The sequence below is a fragment of the Macrobrachium nipponense genome, chromosome 28, assembly GCF_015104395.2.
Source record: "Macrobrachium nipponense isolate FS-2020 chromosome 28, ASM1510439v2, whole genome shotgun sequence".
In the NCBI taxonomy this organism is placed as follows: Eukaryota; Metazoa; Arthropoda; class Malacostraca; order Decapoda; family Palaemonidae; genus Macrobrachium; species Macrobrachium nipponense.
This window is the reverse complement of record NC_087217.1, coordinates 58,230,653-58,249,509: the sequence shown is the minus strand read 5'-3', so window position 1 is coordinate 58,249,509 and position 18,857 is coordinate 58,230,653. Positions and strand designations below refer to the sequence as shown.

General features: G+C 35.4%; 2 protein-coding genes across 10 annotated transcripts in view; both read left to right on the top strand.

Moving 5' to 3' along the window:
- Positions 1-3,001: 3,001 nt before the first annotated feature.
- Positions 3,002-14,528, top strand: LOC135201772 (large ribosomal subunit protein mL66-like). Of its 2 annotated transcripts, XM_064231019.1 has the most exons (5): positions 3,164-3,291; positions 5,301-5,373; positions 7,812-7,954; positions 10,588-10,711; positions 13,725-14,528. In XM_064231019.1, the coding sequence occupies exons 2-5, from the start codon at positions 5,301-5,303 to the stop codon at positions 13,826-13,828; spliced, it is 444 nt and encodes a 147-aa protein (XP_064087089.1). In that variant the 5' UTR covers positions 3,164-3,291; the 3' UTR covers positions 13,829-14,528. The 2 variants fall into 2 exon arrangements, with proteins under 2 accessions (XP_064087088.1, XP_064087089.1); XM_064231018.1 differs by lacking the exon at positions 5,301-5,373 and having other exon boundaries at positions 3,002-3,291.
- Positions 14,529-17,721: 3,193 nt separating this feature from the next.
- Positions 17,722-18,857, top strand: part of LOC135201768 (protein CLEC16A homolog) — a 208,954-nt gene continuing 207,818 nt past the window's right edge. For 4 of the 8 annotated variants that reach the window (XM_064231011.1, XM_064231009.1, XM_064231013.1 and 1 more), the window contains exon 1: positions 17,723-17,983. In XM_064231011.1, coding sequence (XP_064087081.1) covers positions 17,910-17,983 — 74 coding nt within the window. In that variant the 5' untranslated portion in view covers positions 17,723-17,909. Of the gene's footprint in view, positions 17,984-18,857 lie in introns of all 8 variants that reach the window. The other 4 variants (XM_064231008.1, XM_064231014.1, XM_064231007.1 and 1 more) reach the window with 3 other exon arrangements.

Below are 18,857 nucleotides of genomic sequence, written 5' to 3'. Positions count from 1 at the left end.
ACTGAGAGATAATTATAATTATAATATATATATATATATATATATATATATATATATATATATATATATATATATATATATATATATATATATAGATTTGTCTTGGTTGGTTATATCAAGTCCAGAGGCTCTTAATCCCCTTACATTTTACCATTTTGGCAAAATTCCGTGTTGGTATAAAATCATAAAATCGGCTTAATTAATGAACAACAACAACTAATCATTTAGTTGCTAAATCGAGGATGCACAACTGTTTAAGAAATTTTATTAACATCTGGAGACAAACAGACTCATTCATAGTACTTGGTCCTTCTCATATATACATACTGATCACTTATTTTTAAATAAATGTACCTTTCATATTTCCTGGACGTTCCTAAATCTCCACTCCACCCAGTCCTTTACTTCCAAATAACTAGTCCATTCCAATTCCCTATAATCTATTTCTTTATAATACTAAACTGTTCACCACACATTTTTCTTATTTTTATATTGCATACCATTTCATCCCCTTTTTACTCCGCCTGTATATAGCTACCATTAGAATAGTTTCTGCCGTTTTCCATTTATTTGCGTTCCGCATTGATTTTATATTTTCACTAACGAGAAATAGCTCGATAAACTCTTCAGACATCGTAACTTTTTACTTCCAGACACCAATATCTCTCCTTCCTCCTCTCTCTCTTCTCCTTCTCTCCCTCTCTCTCTCTCTCTTCTCTCTCTCTCGTCTCTCTCTCTCTCCTCTCTCGTCGCCTCTCGTCTCTCAATCTCTATATATATATATTATATATATATATAGATATATTATATAATAATATTATATGCTTAAAAAATCACAGTAGATGCACGTGACTTCATAAATAAGCGAATCCCACAGGAAAATGATAGTCAGAAATCCAAGCGCTGGTATTCTTGATCTTGTTTTGTACCTAAAGCGGCCCACACACGCTCAAATTTTTTGTCAAATTTTTTATGTCAAATTATTTAACGGTTTGACGTTCGCCCTACACGCTCAAACTTCTCATCAAATTTTCATTTTGCTCCCGAGTGTCATCATGGATGCATATACAGCGTTGGCTCTTGGCTTAGCGTTGAAGAGCACACACAAACGAAAGAGACGAAAGTGGGCCCAGCAATGGTATTTGTGTCGTGAACGATTTGGTCAAGCTCCTTTATCAAATGAACTGAGAATTAGTGAACCTGATGTTTTCAAGAACTTTCTTCGCATGGACGGAGAATGATTTGACAAACTATTAGATCTTGTGAGACCATATATAACCAAAGAAAACACAGTTATGCGTTGTGCGATAATAATCACGGAATTTCGGTAGAAGAGTCTCATATGCCATATCTTTTTTTATTTCTGTCGCTATAACAGTCACTTTTAATGTTCCAAAGTTGTGGTAAACTTCTATAAACATCAATAAGCTCAAGAAGAAATTTCTTTTCATGTTTTGTTGGAGCCATGATGACGATGAGCCGCGCACGTCCTCCTCAGATTATGTCTAATCACTAACAAATTTGCACAAATTATTGCTAGGTACCACACACGCACAAATTATTTGACGTTGGCTAAAAAAATATCTACTGAAATCAGATCAGTAAAAAATTTGACATCAAATTGGACCAAAAATTTGAGCGTGTGTGGGCCGCTTTAGACCTTTCTCTCCAACTGTACTTCATTAGTTCCTTGACAATGTCTGAGTAAAGACGAAAGCGCTTGGATTTCTGACTATCATTTTCCTGTGGGATTTGCTTATATATATATATATATATATATATATATATATATATATATATATATATATATATATATATGAATAACTTGATCACGAAGTATATAAAACGTGATGCTATGTATAAATAAAGGTTTTTGCCACGAAGGAAAAAATGAAAAAGCGAGATAGCCGCGTACTTTCGGTCTTGTTCCAACCTTTTACTAAAGGCAAACTTAGTAAAGGGTCGGAACAAGACCGAAAGTACTCGATCAGCTATCTCGCTTTTTCATTTTTTCCTTTGTGGCAAAAACCTTTATATATATATATATATATATATATATATATATATATATATATATATATTGTGAGTTTGTGTATGTATGTATGTATGGTATGTATTGTATGTATGTATGTATGTTGTATGTTGTATGTATGTATGTATGTATGTATGTATGTAGTATGTATGTATGTATGATGTTGTATGTAGGTATATATGTATGTATGTATGTATGTATGTATGTATGTATGTATGTATGTATGTATGTATGTATAGACAAAATATCAAGTCGCAAATATCATTTAACATCAAATCCACATTGCCATCAACCTTTTTACCTGCAGTACTGAGCTTTTACCACCTTTTTTGGTGGCTACACAATTCTTGCAGTGTAATTTAAGTCTAATAAGACGGAAACAACTGAACTGAGCAGTTTCAGTTGTTTTTCTCTTGTGATTTCCCTAAGGTCAAGAATCCATTTCACATATTGCAAATTTACAATATTTGCTTCCCAACCTTTTGCAGTGGTCATAATGCCTCACTTGCTTCATCTCTTTTTTGCTTCACCTTTCAATCTGCAATTAGCGACCAATAGTCGTTGCTCTTCTGGTTACCATATACCTATCCTTCTTTGTTTTGTCTTTAAACTTTTACGATGTAAAACCTTTCAAACTCTTTCTACCAAACTCTGAGATGGGTGAAATAATTTCATCTCAATACTGTTTGTAGATACCACAAGCACTCCATCTTGAGATACAGGCATTCTGTAATTAAATTGATTTCAACGAAAAATAAATTTTAATTTATAATCTATTAACTTTCATTGTTGGTAAAAATGCCATTTATAAACAATCCTCTTGCGATTTAAAATCCTCTAAAGGATGACTCAATTTGATTTTAATATTGTTTGTAATTACCACATACACCCCATACGGACATAAAGCGCATCCTGTGATTAAATTGATTTCTGCGACAAATAAAACAAAATTTGCTATCTATTAATTTTCAACATTCGTGGAAGTGCCATTTGTAAACAATCATCTCGTGCGTTACTCAACTCATTACACACCTCTGCACTGTTTTTGAAATTGATTTACATAGAAAATACATATATTTTGACAACAGAAAATCATCAAATGGCGTTAAGAACATTAATATATGCGGGAAAGAATTCGCTTGGCCTCGTATTACCTGCTGGATTGCCGGTCAAGCCACCCTTAAATAAGGTCATACCGGCAGTTCAGGGATCTGTAGTGAAAAATTTTTCTTTGTCCTCGCAGAGAAATATTAAGAAGAGTAAGTATCATCCACCGGATAGTATGTAGAGTAAGAGCTCACGAATTACCTACTTGTGGGGGATCCATGGAACCACCTCCCCCCCCCCCCCCCCCCCCAAGCAATTTTACGACGGCACCCACGGTTAGGTTAGGTACAGGTAAATCTGGTTATCTTGATAGGCTAGCAAGGTAACCCTGCCAGGGAGGGGAACCACCTCCCCACCCCACCCCTCTAGGCACCTTAAGTATGTTAGCTAGCCTATTGAGCTAACCAGGTTTATAGCTAGCCTATTTGTTTCTCTTTAGAAAACTATTGTTAGGCTACACTACATCCTATGGTATTATTTTACTTATGGACATTAATTGCTTTCAACATAAAATATAGGTTTTTCTGTTGTATTATGATGTGATTTTAATGATTTTGAGGTTTATTTCCTTCGCAAATGAATACTTATCCTTCCACCACCCCTCCCCCTATAGATAACAATCTGGGGGAACCTCCTTGGGAAGCGGGGTTTTGGGTGGGGGAGACAAAGTAGGTAAAAACAGGGCAAAATGGAGGAAAAAAACCTAAATATAACACGCAAACATAAAAATGGACCTATCCCTGGAGCACTTACAGAATCGCGGGCCCACTCGACCGCCGACCGAAAACGGGAGAAGAACACCAAAACCAATATGGCGGTGATACCAAAACAACAACAAACAAAGTAGGGAGCGACTACATATCCGCGACGATCGATTTGTGTGTGCTGTCAGTAAGGCTGTGGCGGAACGGCGCTTCGCGCCTTATCCGCATACTTAAAGATTCTTGGCAAGCCCGACATGTTCTGGCAAGAGATAATGTTGCAGCCACAGGGGTTACAGTAAGGCTACCTACTGTGGCGGATGGATTTGGGTGTCGCATCGCTTACGCCGACGTCCTTTCGTCACTACAGAGCGATCACATCTAAAGGCGTTTCTGTTGTAGTCGATCCGACAAATAGCTCCACAACACTCGCATTTTTTTTGCTTTAGAATTAAATTATGTCTTTGAGCATATTCAATCACAACTTCTTTACCACCACTAGACAAATAATGATAAAATTCACCGTAACCCACATTGCACTGCAAACAATCGGTAGGAAATCGAAGGTCTGTCAAAATTAATGCCAGAAGGGCCAGCCTCTGCCTCTGCCATAGCTACAGGAAGACAAAATGCCAGTTTTTGCTTCATTATTCGAGTATTCAGTCAAACAAGGATACCATTGGACACTGGGCAGGTAACTTTATTACTCCGCTGAAATGCTAGTGAAACTTAGTTTTCCACTAAAGTCATTCGTAATTGGTTATGAAACCCATGACGTCATAACGATGTCACACCTCTCAGCCAATAATGAGTAACTGGAACTGCTTTTGTTTGTGTAAGAAAGTAAGTTAGAGGGCTCATTAAAAGTAAACATTACTGTAGAGGAAACACCTCTCCCGACTTAGGAAAAATTCGAGGTAAAAACTTAATATTTTTTTTCTCTGTAAGTATGCATTAGCAACAATAATGTATTGAGAAGAAGTGTTTTGTTATCACTTCCTTAACATAGTGAACTAAGTTAAAATACGCTACATTATTAATGTCCATAAATAAAATAATACCCATCCTATGTTGGATTACACATTCCGGGTAGTTCACAGATTTCCGGGCCGCGCGACACCCAAATCCATCCGCCACGATAAGTAGCCTTACTGTAACCCCTGTGGCTAGCGCGCAGCCCAACATCACCTCTTGCCAGAACATGCCGTGCTTGCCAAGAATCTTTAAATATGCGGATAAGGCGCGAAGCGCCGTTCCGCCACGGCCTTACTGACAGCACACATAAATCGATCGTCGCAGATATGTAGTCGCTCCCTACTCTGTTTGTTGTTGTTTTGGTATCGCCGCCATATTGGTTTTGGTGTTCTTCAGCCGATTTCGGTCGGCAGTTGAGTGCCTTTATTACCATTCATATTTTTAGTAACACTTTTATTCATATTTGTACCTCCCTTCTCGACTAGATGGCAGCCTATAACATGGGACATCACTGTACAGTTATGCATTTGGAGTGTAGACTAATTTCATATGTTCTAGGTAGGTAGTATAGAGTATTTTTTGTCATTTCGAGTGTAATATTGTTCATTTATTTGTATTCATTTGTAACCTGTTGAGAGAATTGGCCCTTTCCTATGTGCAAAAACCTAAGAAATATCGTAGTACTTAGTGTAATGAATTAATTATTTGGCATTTTCTGATGATGATGATGTTTATGTAGGCTTACTGTGGATATTCTGATAGGTTTTAATGTGATTCTGACAAATTCAGTAATACTATGCCAGTAATATTTGGTTAACCCATTATAGACCTCCATATCTAATGAAGAGAGAGAACCTCGGAAACCTTACCTTAAGGATTAGGATAGGTTGAAGGGTCACCCTCTTACCTCCATCCAGTAGGTCTTGTTCCAAACACTTTACCTGCATTTTGTGCCACATATGTGTCAGGTGCATCATTCCACATTTGTCTTGATACAGCAATGTGTTAGGAATTAATTTTCAGGGATTCAATATAAAGAAACATGTTTCTGAACTTAAACATTTAAGGATTCAATTGAAATTAATTTTTTAAGATAAATTTAACATCTCCACATCTCAGAAAACTTCCTTCTTTATCATGCATGCAAAAAATACTTTTCTGGTTGACGATTTTTCCGTATGGCATATGTACTTTATTACGTACTTGAAAGTCTCTAACCAAAACAAGGCAAACAGATATATGGTTGATTTTCACATAATGCACAGTATGTTGAGAAATACAACAGACTTTCCTCGTTGCTTCTTTATATCTTATGTTTATGGAGAATTTCACATAAAAACCTTTGCATTGTTTTCTTGACTTCCTTTTAGGACCATCAGTTTTGCAGATTCGGTGAACTTGAGCACCAGTCATTGTACTACTCTGCTTACCAGATCTGATAAATTCTGCTGGTCTTCCAGTGATCAATGTCAGTACCAAAGATAAAGTGAATTTCCGGGAGAGCATTTGTTGTAAGGAATATATGCATTTATTATACTTGTGCCACAATTAAACGTGTGAATTTTCTAAACCACTTCTTAGACTTTCTCATTACATTATAAAATGAAGACAATTGATCTGACACATCTGCTCCCGTTTCAGCGATATTATAAGACAAAGCACTTGGAGATTTCACAACATCAATTCCATTTCTGTTTTTCTTGCCTCTAGCAGTAAGCTCAGATCCTTGTTCAGGAACTGTTGATACAGTAGGAACATTGCGTTTGGCTTTCCATTTACTGTACAACTTCACATGGTTTTTATTTTCTAGAGCTATCAGTTCACTTTTCCTGATCTTAGCTCCCGTGATTTGCTCTGGAATATTTTTTCTTGTTTTTCTAGTTGTCCTACAATGATAGATGTATTTTGTGAACAAATATTCAGCAAGGGTAATGGAGGAATATTAATTGTCTGCAAAAAGGGTTCTTCTAGTATTTAGGAGTTTCTCACCATGTCAATAGTTATGGATTCAGTAGCTGTTAGTCCTTGCTTTTGTCGCATAGAGCCACAATAAATCATGATATTCCAAGTATAGGCTTCTGTAATACACAGCTATTCAAACAGAGGGATAATGACATTTCAGGAAAGCTCTTCTGCCTCACAGGGAATGATGACAGTGGTCTGGAAGCATCAGACAACCTTTTCCTCTTTCCACCTGAAAGACATTGCCCACATCCCCTAGGACAGGTACCTTTATCTTAGACCTGAGATGGCTGCTTAACAGTTATTGTAGTCATCCAGGATCTTTTTGGAGAGGAAGGTATCTTCCCCAAGTATTAGGTGAGCATAACTGTAGGGGATGAATTGTAGAAAGATTTGTTCTCTTTCTTCCTTCTTATTCCACTTTCTGTGAGACACACTGGAATGGAGGTTACGGGTATCATCACTCCCTTGCTCACAGTCATTAATGGGAATGTGACATTTCTGGGTGGAGATTCAACTTAATTGGTCAGTTGAGATAGACCTAAGGACCTAATCTCTTCTATAAAAGGTGATGGTTTGCATTTCATCAGGAACAAATAACAAACTGTCAAAGTAATATTAATTTTCCCCAGGCATACAAACCAGAGCCTATCATTATCCCAACTCATCCGCATCACTTGGTTTCAGATACTGAAGAAAAATATGCTCTTGGTGATAGCAGGTGAGTAGGGGTATCTCCCCCCCACTCCCACCCTATTAACCACCAGTTAATTTCCTTGTTACCAAGTTTAAATGACTGATTCTTTCTAGCACTGAGGAATATTAAGCAAAAGACTGGTTTGCATACCTAGGAAAAATATAAATCACTGTATGTACTTTAAATTTCTTTTCTTTTTCAGGGTAATCCATTACATACCTTTTGCAGTTAAGCTTCTTTTGTATGTTGCAAATGAGCCCTTTGGCAGTCTGTAAAATCATGAAATTATTTTGCAGTTCTAAATAGCTGTGTTTTGATATGTTAAACTTTTTTTCAGTTAATGTTGAAGAATCCGATAAAGTAACAACGATAAGTGCAGAGTATGTCGAATCACCATTAGCTCCTCGTCTGTTGAAAACAGGAAAAGAAAAGAACCATGTTTGCCCACTTTGTGCATTGAACCTTGATGTCAAGCATACTGTAAGTAACTATGCTTTATTTTAGAACACTTGTTAGGGTGGGTTGATATTCATTAACAGTTTTATTTTAATTACATTTTCATGAGCTAGTCTTTTTAATAATGCGCTGAGACCTTTTATCCTGTTACAATCTGAAACTTTCAGTTTACAATGCAATCCTAATTCCTGTTGAATTGTATATTGCAACTGTTAAATAGCTAGTTCTTCCTGTTGAATTGTGTAGTGCTACCATTAAATGGCCAGTTGTTCCCATGGAAATACAGATTATTGCCTCTTACATGGGAATATTTATCAGAATGAGCTGGAATCGATTGTTGAAACATGTAGTTAGATAGTTAATTAGTTGTAGGATGGTAGGTGACAGGGGGAAGACCTCCCAGTCACCTACCATCTCCAATTATTTATTTTTCCACTGTTAAGTAAGGGCACTTTGCTGCACTCCTGTTAACTGCAAAATTGGAACTTGAGCTTGTTCACCTGGGCCATTGATAAGCAGTTTGATGAACATGAGTGAATGTTTGTGGTTCTTCATGTCCGCTATTTAGGCAGAGCCCTACTGCTACTGCTCCTTTGTAGGGGTCAAGGGGGAAGGTTTGGGAATAAGAGTAAAAATGCTAGAATCATTTGCAGCTTTCAGCAGGAGGGAAGAATCCCCATTTGACACCACCAAACCTTTTCCAGCCCCTCCTCCCCACCTCCAAACCTCTCCCTGTACCTCGACTCAGATTGGGGTTGAATGGTTGAGTGACTGTCTTCTCTTCCCTCCTTTCTTCATCCCTCCCTCTTCATTCTTCCTGTCTAATTCTACAGGACAGTACCTCAGGCTGAGAACATGCTAGACTAGGTGCAAATTCAGGTCGCTAATTAATCAAGCATCCAGTCTTGGAGTTTTAGCTGATAATGTGTGACTGTGAATTCCGTTTTAACAGGACTAGCAGTAGATTTATGATTTGAACCCACCTATTATATTGGCCAGCCAGATTTAGTTTTCTCCCTTCATGAGGACACACATGGTTCTTCAAGGATTTCTTATTTAAGCTAAATCTCAGGCACATTGTACTCAGCCGGAGGGCCTTATCACTATGTTATTCATGTACCAGACTGAAGAGTTTACAGGAGTCGTTGTTTCCCTGCTGCCATTGTGACCCATAACTTGACATTTCTGGGTGGAGATATAACTTGCCAGTCATTTGAGAGACAACCTCTCATCTAAGAAATAAGTCCTCTACACAAAAGGCAATGGTTCGGTTTTTCAAAGGATAAATAAAAATTTTTTAAATTAAGTTTATATTTTGAAAAAGTCAACCAAACATATTAAACATTTTAGTAACTAACAAAGTACTACTTATGTTATGGTACTGTAATTAGTCTTACAGAAAACTCTCACATGTACTCATTAGTCACACTCAAACCTTCTTAACTTCATTTTCTGTTAATCTAAAAAAATATGCATAAAAAAAAAAAATTGCAGTAGTATTACAGATTGCCCAGGAAACCAATTTACTGGCCTGGGACAGAGTCACAGTCACTTGATTTCAGCATAAGTTTCATTAGAAAAAGCACTTGTTTAGAGAAACAGTTTCTACAAGGAAGTAGGTTACAGTGAAGATTCTACCATATAGTGCAGTCTTCCAAGGGAATCTAAAATAGAAAAAGAGTTAAACAAAATGTAAGAGAGAAATACAATCTCAAAAGACAAATAATGATTAAAGAGTTTACAAATGAATATTTTCCTTATAGTAATGCCCTTTTTTAATTTAACATTAGCAAATTTGAAAGACTGATTCCAGCTTATGCTCAGGAACACTCCTACATTAAAAGACTGTTTTGTATATCTATAGAAAATACTAGTTCCTTAAAACAAGAATTATTTTACCATAACCAAGAAGAAAAACTTTTTTTGCTAGCACATGATTTAACAAGAGCCAGACTATAAACTACCTCATTTTTTTATGTTAAATTGAAGTAGCAGTGCGTATTTTTATTTTAAATCGTAATACACTTTATCTCAAATACAACCTCAGCCTTCAAGACAAAAATAGTTTCTTAACCCACTGCCACCCATTTCTATAGTGACAGGAGTGAACTAGTGTACAATAAGTGGGATTTGAAATTATGAAATTACGGTATCTGAATTTTGATGAATACAGTTTGATATGATTTGTCTTTTATATTGACTATCCATTTCTAGAGTAAAGTTATTGTATTTATTTGTGAAGCATTCACAGTACAACAGGTAGAGCTGACATAGTGTCTGCAAGACCAGATTTTTACTCTGCATCCCGAAAGCTTTAGTTGAGTGAAATACATTCATACTGTTACGTAAAAATCATAAATTTTCCTCCATTAAGATAAGTACGTATATTCAAGGAAGTAAAGTTCTTGACTTTATTTTCTTAGAATTTACTTGTACTTTTTATGTTTAGCCCTGTGAAGGGGAAAAATTTTTCTGACTTTATTTTCTTAGAATTTACTTGTACTTTTTATGTTTAGCCCTGTGAAGGAGAAAAATTTTTCTGATACTTTGTGTCAGTGTGCAGACTATTCACTGTTCAATGTGGATTACAGATATTTGATGCTAATATCACAGTAAAACAAAGTATATTCAGAACTTATCTGGAATTTTGTTTACAGGATGTGTTGATATTGTCCCAGTTCATGCGTCCAGATGGCTGTATGTTACCACGACGTATCACTGGACTTTGCTCAAAGCAGCAGTTGCGAGTCACATATCTTGTTGCAATGTCACAAAAAGCTGGTAAGGACATGATGGCTTTTATACCCTTTTATAGAACATTTTTTGAAGTAGTACACCTTGAAAATAACCTAGTGTCTACCTTGACCTAAAAAATGTGTGTATACCTATGTATTTGCTATTTTTAAACCTCTTTGAAATGAAGACTACAGTAGTTAATAAAGGGAATTTAGCAAATTGTTCTACAATACAAACTATTGCCTTTATGTAGGAGCATCCTGCTCATTGACTGTTGAAACGTGGTAACTAAGTACTACTTGATGGTGGTTAAAGGGGGTAGATTAGGGAAATACCCTCTTTCTCCTCCTTAACCACCCATTAACTACCTTGTTACCAAGTTTATCTTACTAGGAGCTCAAAGCTGTTGAGCCTCCAATAGCAGTCATCCTTCCCCCACAACATCAACCAGTTACTGCTGCTGAAGAGATGAAAAAGGGCATGAGCTTTTCTCTTCCATTTCCTCTTCATTTTCAAATTTCCCCTTTCTCCGTGTATTCTCTGTCCAAGAGGACCTTTCACAAGCAATATTAGTATAATTACAGCAATTATGAGAACTTTTTAATAGAAACATACATTGTTCATAAAGCTGTCTTAAATTTTGTGTTTTAGTGAATCTTATACAAACCATGGGGAAAGATGGAAACAATGCTTGAGATGATAGCAGTTTACTTAATGTGTACAGGTGGTATATATATATAAAATAAAGACATCTCATGATACCTCATTCTTTTGATGCATTTCAGAGAGAGAGAGAGAGAGAGAGAGAGAGAAAGAGGTGAGGGTGATGGTGGGGTATTAAAACCATAATTTCCTCCATTTTTACTGGGAGGGATATAAAACTCTGACAGGTATTTTGACAACTTTTGCCTCCATTGCAAGAGCAGACCTACAGTGGCACATGAGATCTTAAGTGCAACTCACCAGGAACACTACATCACATCTTGCAGGTGTACCCAGCTGTAAACCATGGGGAATATAAGAAGGCATTATGGCATCAAATTATATTAAGAAAATATTGTACGTATTAGAAAAGGCAGTCACCCCCACAAAATAAAAAAAAATTAACCAAAGGTTGAATGTGTATTGACAAAAATATTTGTCTCTTTTGAGGAACTTCTTACCTAAGACTCCTTAGACCTTAGATAGAATTTGGATGCGAAGGTTGGTAGACAAGTACATGTGCTATAGCAAAATCTAAGGTCTGAGAACATGGTTGCTCAGTGACCAACCAGCAGAGGAACAATAATTGCAATATTTAAATTAACATGACTATCACAAATAAGAGAGCAGATATTCAGTCATAAAATGCACCTTGTAGATGACAGATAGTACAAAAATGAACAACATTTCCATGTATAGTACTATGTACTGTACACAATATGCAGACTAGATCATCTATAAACCTAAATGTATTTTTGTATCTAAATCTGCTTGTGACGGGAAGAATTTAGCTGCATGAAAATACAGACATTTTAATTGCATACTGGATTTGCATTATTGACATTTTAATTGCTTACTGGATTTGCATTATTGACATTTTAATTGCATACTGGATTTGCATTATTGACATTTTAATTGCTTACTGGATTTGCATTATTTGATGTTAATTTGATATTTCCCAGAGTACTTGAAGTTTATCATATGTCTATTATGACTTATGAAAAAGATCCTGCTTAGATTATATTAAAATTGCTAATGGCAAATTCATGTTGTCCATCATTAACTAAGCTTTTACTCTTATATGTCTGGTTATAAATTTATGTACAAAACCTAAAAGCTTCATGAGAAGTATGTAGCATTGAAGGTTGTTCACACTTTGAACTTTAGTCTAAATTGCTACCCAGTCCTAGGCACAGGTGTACATGCATCTGTAGTTACTTGTGTGCAGTTTTGTTACTGATGTGATAAATGTAAGTCTGCCTCATAAAAATGTGTGTGTGTAGTTTGTATATAAGTATATAAGATAGTCTTTAAAAATATGAATTACTATACTGTAAGTGATATACTATTCACATTCACTAATTCATATTGCTAAATTTCCTGCATTTGCTTCAAATCTGATAAGGAGATGGGATGTACATAGTTTAAATTACAAAGACTACTACTAAAAAATAAGCATTTTATAGAACTGTTGTTTATGAACATGCTTTTGATTTCCTTTTTCTTACCTCTACATATTTCTATAATATTTTTACCTTATTAAAGTAGTTACTTGTTCCACTTCTTGAGGTAACAAAGGCAACTTATTTAGCTACTGCCCCTGCTTTCAGTTGTTAAATATTTAAAATATTTTCAATACATCCAGGTTACCATCCAGGGGTATATAGTAGATGACCTGTCTTTCTTAATATCTGTCTGTACATAAGGATCTTTGAAGCGTCCCTTCACCCCTTAGCTGCAACCCCTTTTATTCCTTTTACTGTACCTCTGTTCATATACTCTTACTTCCATCTTACTTTCTTCAGCACTGATTAACCTCAAATGTCTAAGCGCTTGGCCTTTGGCCTAAACTCTGTTCTTATTGTCTGTCTGTCTTTCTGGCCCTTGATACATCTGTGCTTAGGCTAAGTTCAGTCCTAACATTGTTTAAGGTAAACAATTTTTAGACTTCATATTTATTATCTGTGGGTGATGATTCAACATGGTGGATCCAAGGGCCCAAGTTCATGTTTAGAGGTTAGAGGTCAAATAGAGTTGAACCTTGACCATAACTTTTAACTAAAAGATTCAAATATCCTATTCAGCATGAAAATTATAGAGATTTTAACTAGTATATGTAATACAGCCTCTTAATATGAACACCACGAGCTTATATTCATAGTTACAGGTTATACTGAGAGATCACAGGTCTAATAAGCTTTTACCATAACCCTTGGTTAAATCTTTAATGTACATTTATGTTTACCTCATGTAATGATTGTTTCTAACTCTATATTCTTTTGAGTTTTAAATTTGTAGACCTTATCTTCCCTTGAACCTGCAACCATTTAGTTTGTATTACATATATTTTCAACAGGTCTGATGCCTAATTTAGCGCCCAGTTGGAGTAAAAAGGACCCAAAGAAGAGGTATGGGTCTAAAAAGTACAACCGGTATTTTGATGAATCAACGCTGGATTGAAGTTTCTGATGATTTGGAGCTTTTCATTGTATATGTAAGAAAATAAATGACGAAAAATTGAAAAATGCCTTTGTGGAGAAAAGTAGGTAGTATAATTGTTTTATCACAGTTACTATTCTTCAGTTTAGTCCGATGTATTAAATAAATGAAGGCCCGTTGTAGAAAACATTTATTGATTCTAGAGGTAACATATTTGCTTAGAATATTTTATTCATTAAGATAAACATCCTGTATTTGATTTGATAAGTGAAGATAACAAGTAAGTTGTTTAGAGAGTGCAAAATCATAGTATGTATGATGTTACAAAAATGTGAATGCACATCTAATATAGTGTACATCGGTATGTTGTGTTGATTTCTCATAGGTTTCATAGCCCAGCAGGTTGAACAAGAGGACCTGGGTAGAATTATTGCTGTGTTATTAAATTATTCCATTTTTGTGTAACACTGAGAGAATGCAGTCCTAAAAGATAAATTGAAAAGCAGTACCTAGAAATTAAATGGTAGAGTATTTTAAGGTTTTCTGACCTCAAGGTTATTTGTTTGATGTACTTTTCTGTAAATAGGAACTCTATGAAAGAAAACTAGTAAGCTGGTAGTGGAATAACCATGTTCTATTTGCTTTCAGTGTTTACAGAAATCTGACTTCTACAGGGGTCTTTTTTATAAATGTAAATATGTCTAAATAAATTTACACTAATTTTTCTTATTTTTAACCTATCAAAGGGAATTTCTGTTGTGATAAGAGATCATTAGGTACACAATATTATTGAGAAATTCTTTGGATTACGTTAACATTATCTGTGAGATAGAAGAGACATTTTATTGTAAGTAGTCTTAAAGCACCTTCTTAATAGTGAGGAAAATTGTTATTTAAAAAAAAAAGAATTTGATTGCATTATCACAGAAGTATAGTTGAGATAGTATTATGATTTGTCTGGGAAAGGAAAGTATTGAATTCTGGAGTTTATAAGTTTTTAGAAAATAAAGGTTGTGCAATCCCTTTGTTCAATATTCCTTTTGTTCTAAAATGATGCGTTCCAAAGTTAAAACACTTCTTGGAATGAACTTTGCAAAAATTAAGATGTCAGAATAGGAATGAGTTTAATTTTAACTTGGTGATTATTCAGTGTAAGCATCTAGTACAGCAGAAAAAGTTCAAGAATGCTAGTGGTGTGATAAGTTTAATAATATGTGACTGGAAAAACCAGTCATGAACATGGTATAAAATGTCAAAATATGATGTTTCATCCAAAGCTGGATGATGAAAAATTGCTAAAATTGACGAAGCTAAGAGCACAAATTCTGATTATTACTGTCAGTGCATCTCACAGTGAACTGTAAACCTTACTTAAGATTCTTTGTGATGTGCCGCCAGCTGCAACCCCTTTCATTCCTCAAGCTGTGCCTTCATTCATACTCTTCCATCTTGCTATCTCCACTCCTGACAATTGTTTCATATTGCTACTGTGAGGTTTTCCTCTTGTTACACCTTTCAAACCTCCTTACTGTCAATTTCTCTCTCAGCGCTAAATGACATAACTTCCAGCATTCTGAGAACTACAATACTCCGTGACCTGGTATAGAGGCCAATAGTCCCTGGATCTCACAAGTTTATTATTAATTCTACCGGTTTCCAGCTTGCCGCTAGTATTATCCTCATGTTAAGACCTCAGGTTTGTTAGTTATGAAAAATACAAATTGGTTAAAAATTTGTCATATTCTACATATTTGATTTTAACCTTATGGTGACGAAATCTTAAAGGTAAGAGCTTCTCCTTTGGATGTTCCATACAATGGGCAAATGTCTTGCACCAAACTAATTTTGAGTTTGTGAAAAAAATGCTTTAGCCATACAATGGGCAAATGTCCTATGCACCAAACTAATTTTGAGTTTGTGAAAAAAATGCTTTAGCAAATAAAATGCATGTAAATCTCAGACCACCTAACATTCAAGAATTTAAGTGTGTCAAGTCGAGCACATTGTGCCAGGTGAGAATAATGTACGTAGGACAGGGAAGCAGTTTCTTGTGGGGCCAGTAGAACTTTTGAATTGCATGGATGATTTTGAAAAGTAAGACCAGAGTAAGAGTATTCTTCAAAGTATGATACAGTTTGGGTAACATTTAATCTTGAATTCATCTACCTCATGCTTAAAACCGTTTTTTTTTTTTGTTTTTTTTTTTTTTTTTTTTTTAATTTTGGATTCCTTTACAAAAGGTTAATGTACTTGTTCATTGTATCTTCTATAAAATACTGTAATTTAAAGACTTTCCAGACGACTTGCGTAATAGTGTATTCTACACTCCTTGATTATTGGTAAATCATAATTGCCATAGTTTGGATTCTCCATATTTATGAGTAAGTCTCCATGCAATAAAATATAATTGTAGGTAGAAATATTTTCGAGGAGATGAAGTAATAATAATTTGGTATGCCATTGTTTCCCACAGCTAAAGCTCTTGTTGAACAGTGTAGGGTGTGAAGAATTCTTGAAAAGAAAAATGAGATTAGAATAAATGTACAAAAATATAACATCTAAACTGGGTTTACTTAGCAAATTTAATGCTTCTTGATGTAGCATTACTAGCAATTTGAATTGCGTAGCAAAGGATGTTCCACAGAGTGAGTGTGCTTTGTCATATTGCATCAGAACATAAAATAGAAAGATGACATTTGAGGGTACATCGTGAAACCTATTCGCTAAATGGCACAAAATATTGTATATGTAGCAAGCAATTTTGAGCCTTCCACGCTGAGTATACATAAGGACCATACAAAGTTTTCTCGGGTTATTAAACGAAACTGTCATACTTAGAAGTCATGATGACTAGCAGAACCTGCACCAATTTGGATTGGTGTTTACTCGGATCATTGGATATGAGATCACCTCACTCCTACACAATTTTAGTTTAGTTTTAAAATTCGATCAAGTTATGTTCTGTGTTGTGAAAAGTTATTATAAAGCTACAGAGAAGGATTCTTTTATGAATTAAATATGATTCAAGTATGGAAATTTGTTACTAAATAGAGGTAGAATACTAGGTATGGAGATAAACATAATGAGATATCCCTCCATAAGATAGTATATCATTGATAGACTAAGTGTTAAGAGGCATAATCAACATTTCTAGGATCACTTTTTACTGGAACAAACACTATCACTGAAAGCTACACACCCTGCTACTTGTGATCTTTAATTTTTTTTTCTTGGTATGTATTCCATTAAATCATTTTATTAGTGTAAATATTTTCCACAGTCTTAAAGTCATTTCTTCAACAGCCTTGCCTATGACGAATGTAGCATTTATCACGTTGAAGAGCAAAACTATATCCATTAAAAAAGAAGAGAAAAAGAAAATACTTGAAGCCGAATACCATTTGATTATATTATAATGTAAGAATATTTTTCTAACAGACATTGACTTTGACGATAAGTGGAAGTTTCCGTATTCCATATTCTGATAGGTCAAGGATGTTCATATAATTAAATTAGTCTGAGATTAAAGAATTGACTAGATTGATTTAGCGTCTTGGTCAAAAGTTAGCGCACACAAATTGTAAATATGAGTAACGATTTCCTTCTATGAGAAAGAATGCGTTAAATATCAGCCAAAATACCTAAACTGATTCAGAAGTTGCAGAAGTACAAGATTAAAGATCCCTAAGCATTTTTCCTCGAGTTAAGTGCATGCCATCTGCATGTTGTAGTATACATGCGTACATAATGTTCCATTTTTATGATTAGGTTTCTAGATTCGAGAGGAAAAATTGTAATGTTAAGTTACTCAGGAAATTAAAGAATTTGTATGACTGCTTTGACGCTAGTTTTAAGCTTACTGGAGATAAAATTGTCCCCAAATAAGGTCGAATACTGGAAGGCTATTTAAACATGGCGGTCGCTGTTAAAGCCGACCAATAACTGTCAGTGTTTGTGATCTCCAATCAGCTGGGCAGACTCATGACGTTTAAGTGGTTTGTTGACAATAGATTGTATAGGTGTTGGATATCGTGCGATCAACCTTTTTTTATGTTTTATTCCTTTCTGGCCTTGAATTATGGCCATAGTTTAGGTGACCAGAATGCTCAAAGGAAGAGGGTGGTTCGGAGGAGGGCTATGGAAGCAAAAAAATCCTCACTCGCTGGAACATTTGCGGTAAGTACTATTGCCAGGGACAGGGAGACTTTTTTTTTTTCCCTTCCGTTGTAGGAGGAGTTCATTAGGATTAATCTTGGCTGCCTTCGCACCTGGGACAGATTGGGATGGGCACGCCACTAATTGCGTATCGGGACAATGACTGTAATGCTGCTTGTCCCCGTTACGTCGTAGTAATTGACTGTGCGACGTTAATGATAGACATGAATGGCACATTAGGTATGGCCTAACCGGATTTAGCCTAGGCTAGTGAAACTATAAATTATATTGCATCCTTGTGTACTTTTATTATAGTATATTTCCATGGAACTTAGTAATTTATAACGTATTTTAGCCTAGTTGCGTTTTAGGAATGTCAAGGCGAAGAGCAAGGAATGCAAATGGCCCACCCTGTACTAAGCTAACTAATTCTTTTTATCCTTGAATTGGCCTAAATTTAGGCTATAGATCATGACTACTTTTAACTGGGATTCACATACCTAAGTTGTACGTTCAGAGTGTGCACTTTTCTCCTTGTTGAAAATTTGCATACCTAGACTAACTAGCCTATAGTATGTTAGCCCTAACATACCTGTTTCCAATATTCCAATTGGTTATATACCTAGGTATAGCTAGTAGCTAGCTAATTAAATTCTTCCAAGCTTAACTTTGTGAGTTCACAGCCACCTTTAACCATGTTTGTTTTTCTCTCTCTCTCTCTCTAGCTGCATTTCGAAATCATCAATGATTTTGCTTTTTCTGGTGTAGCAATCACTAAATATGATTGATTTTATATCTTCTCGTCACATTCCTGGGTCATGTCTTTCAAAGGCTGTATAGGTAAAGTAGTCTCTCCTAAATCTCTACTGAATATGACAGGCTAATTATACAATAC

Coding starts and splice junctions, on each gene's coding strand:
- LOC135201772 (XM_064231018.1), top strand. CDS start 3,132: ATGGCGTTAAGAACATTAATATATGCGGGAAAGAATTCGCTTGGCCTC. Junction 3,292..7,811: donor GCAGAGAAATATTAAGAAGA/GTAAGTATCATC, acceptor ACTTTTTTTCAG/TTAATGTTGAAGAATCCGAT. Junction 10,712..13,724: donor TGCAATGTCACAAAAAGCTG/GTAAGGACATGA, acceptor TATTTTCAACAG/GTCTGATGCCTAATTTAGCG.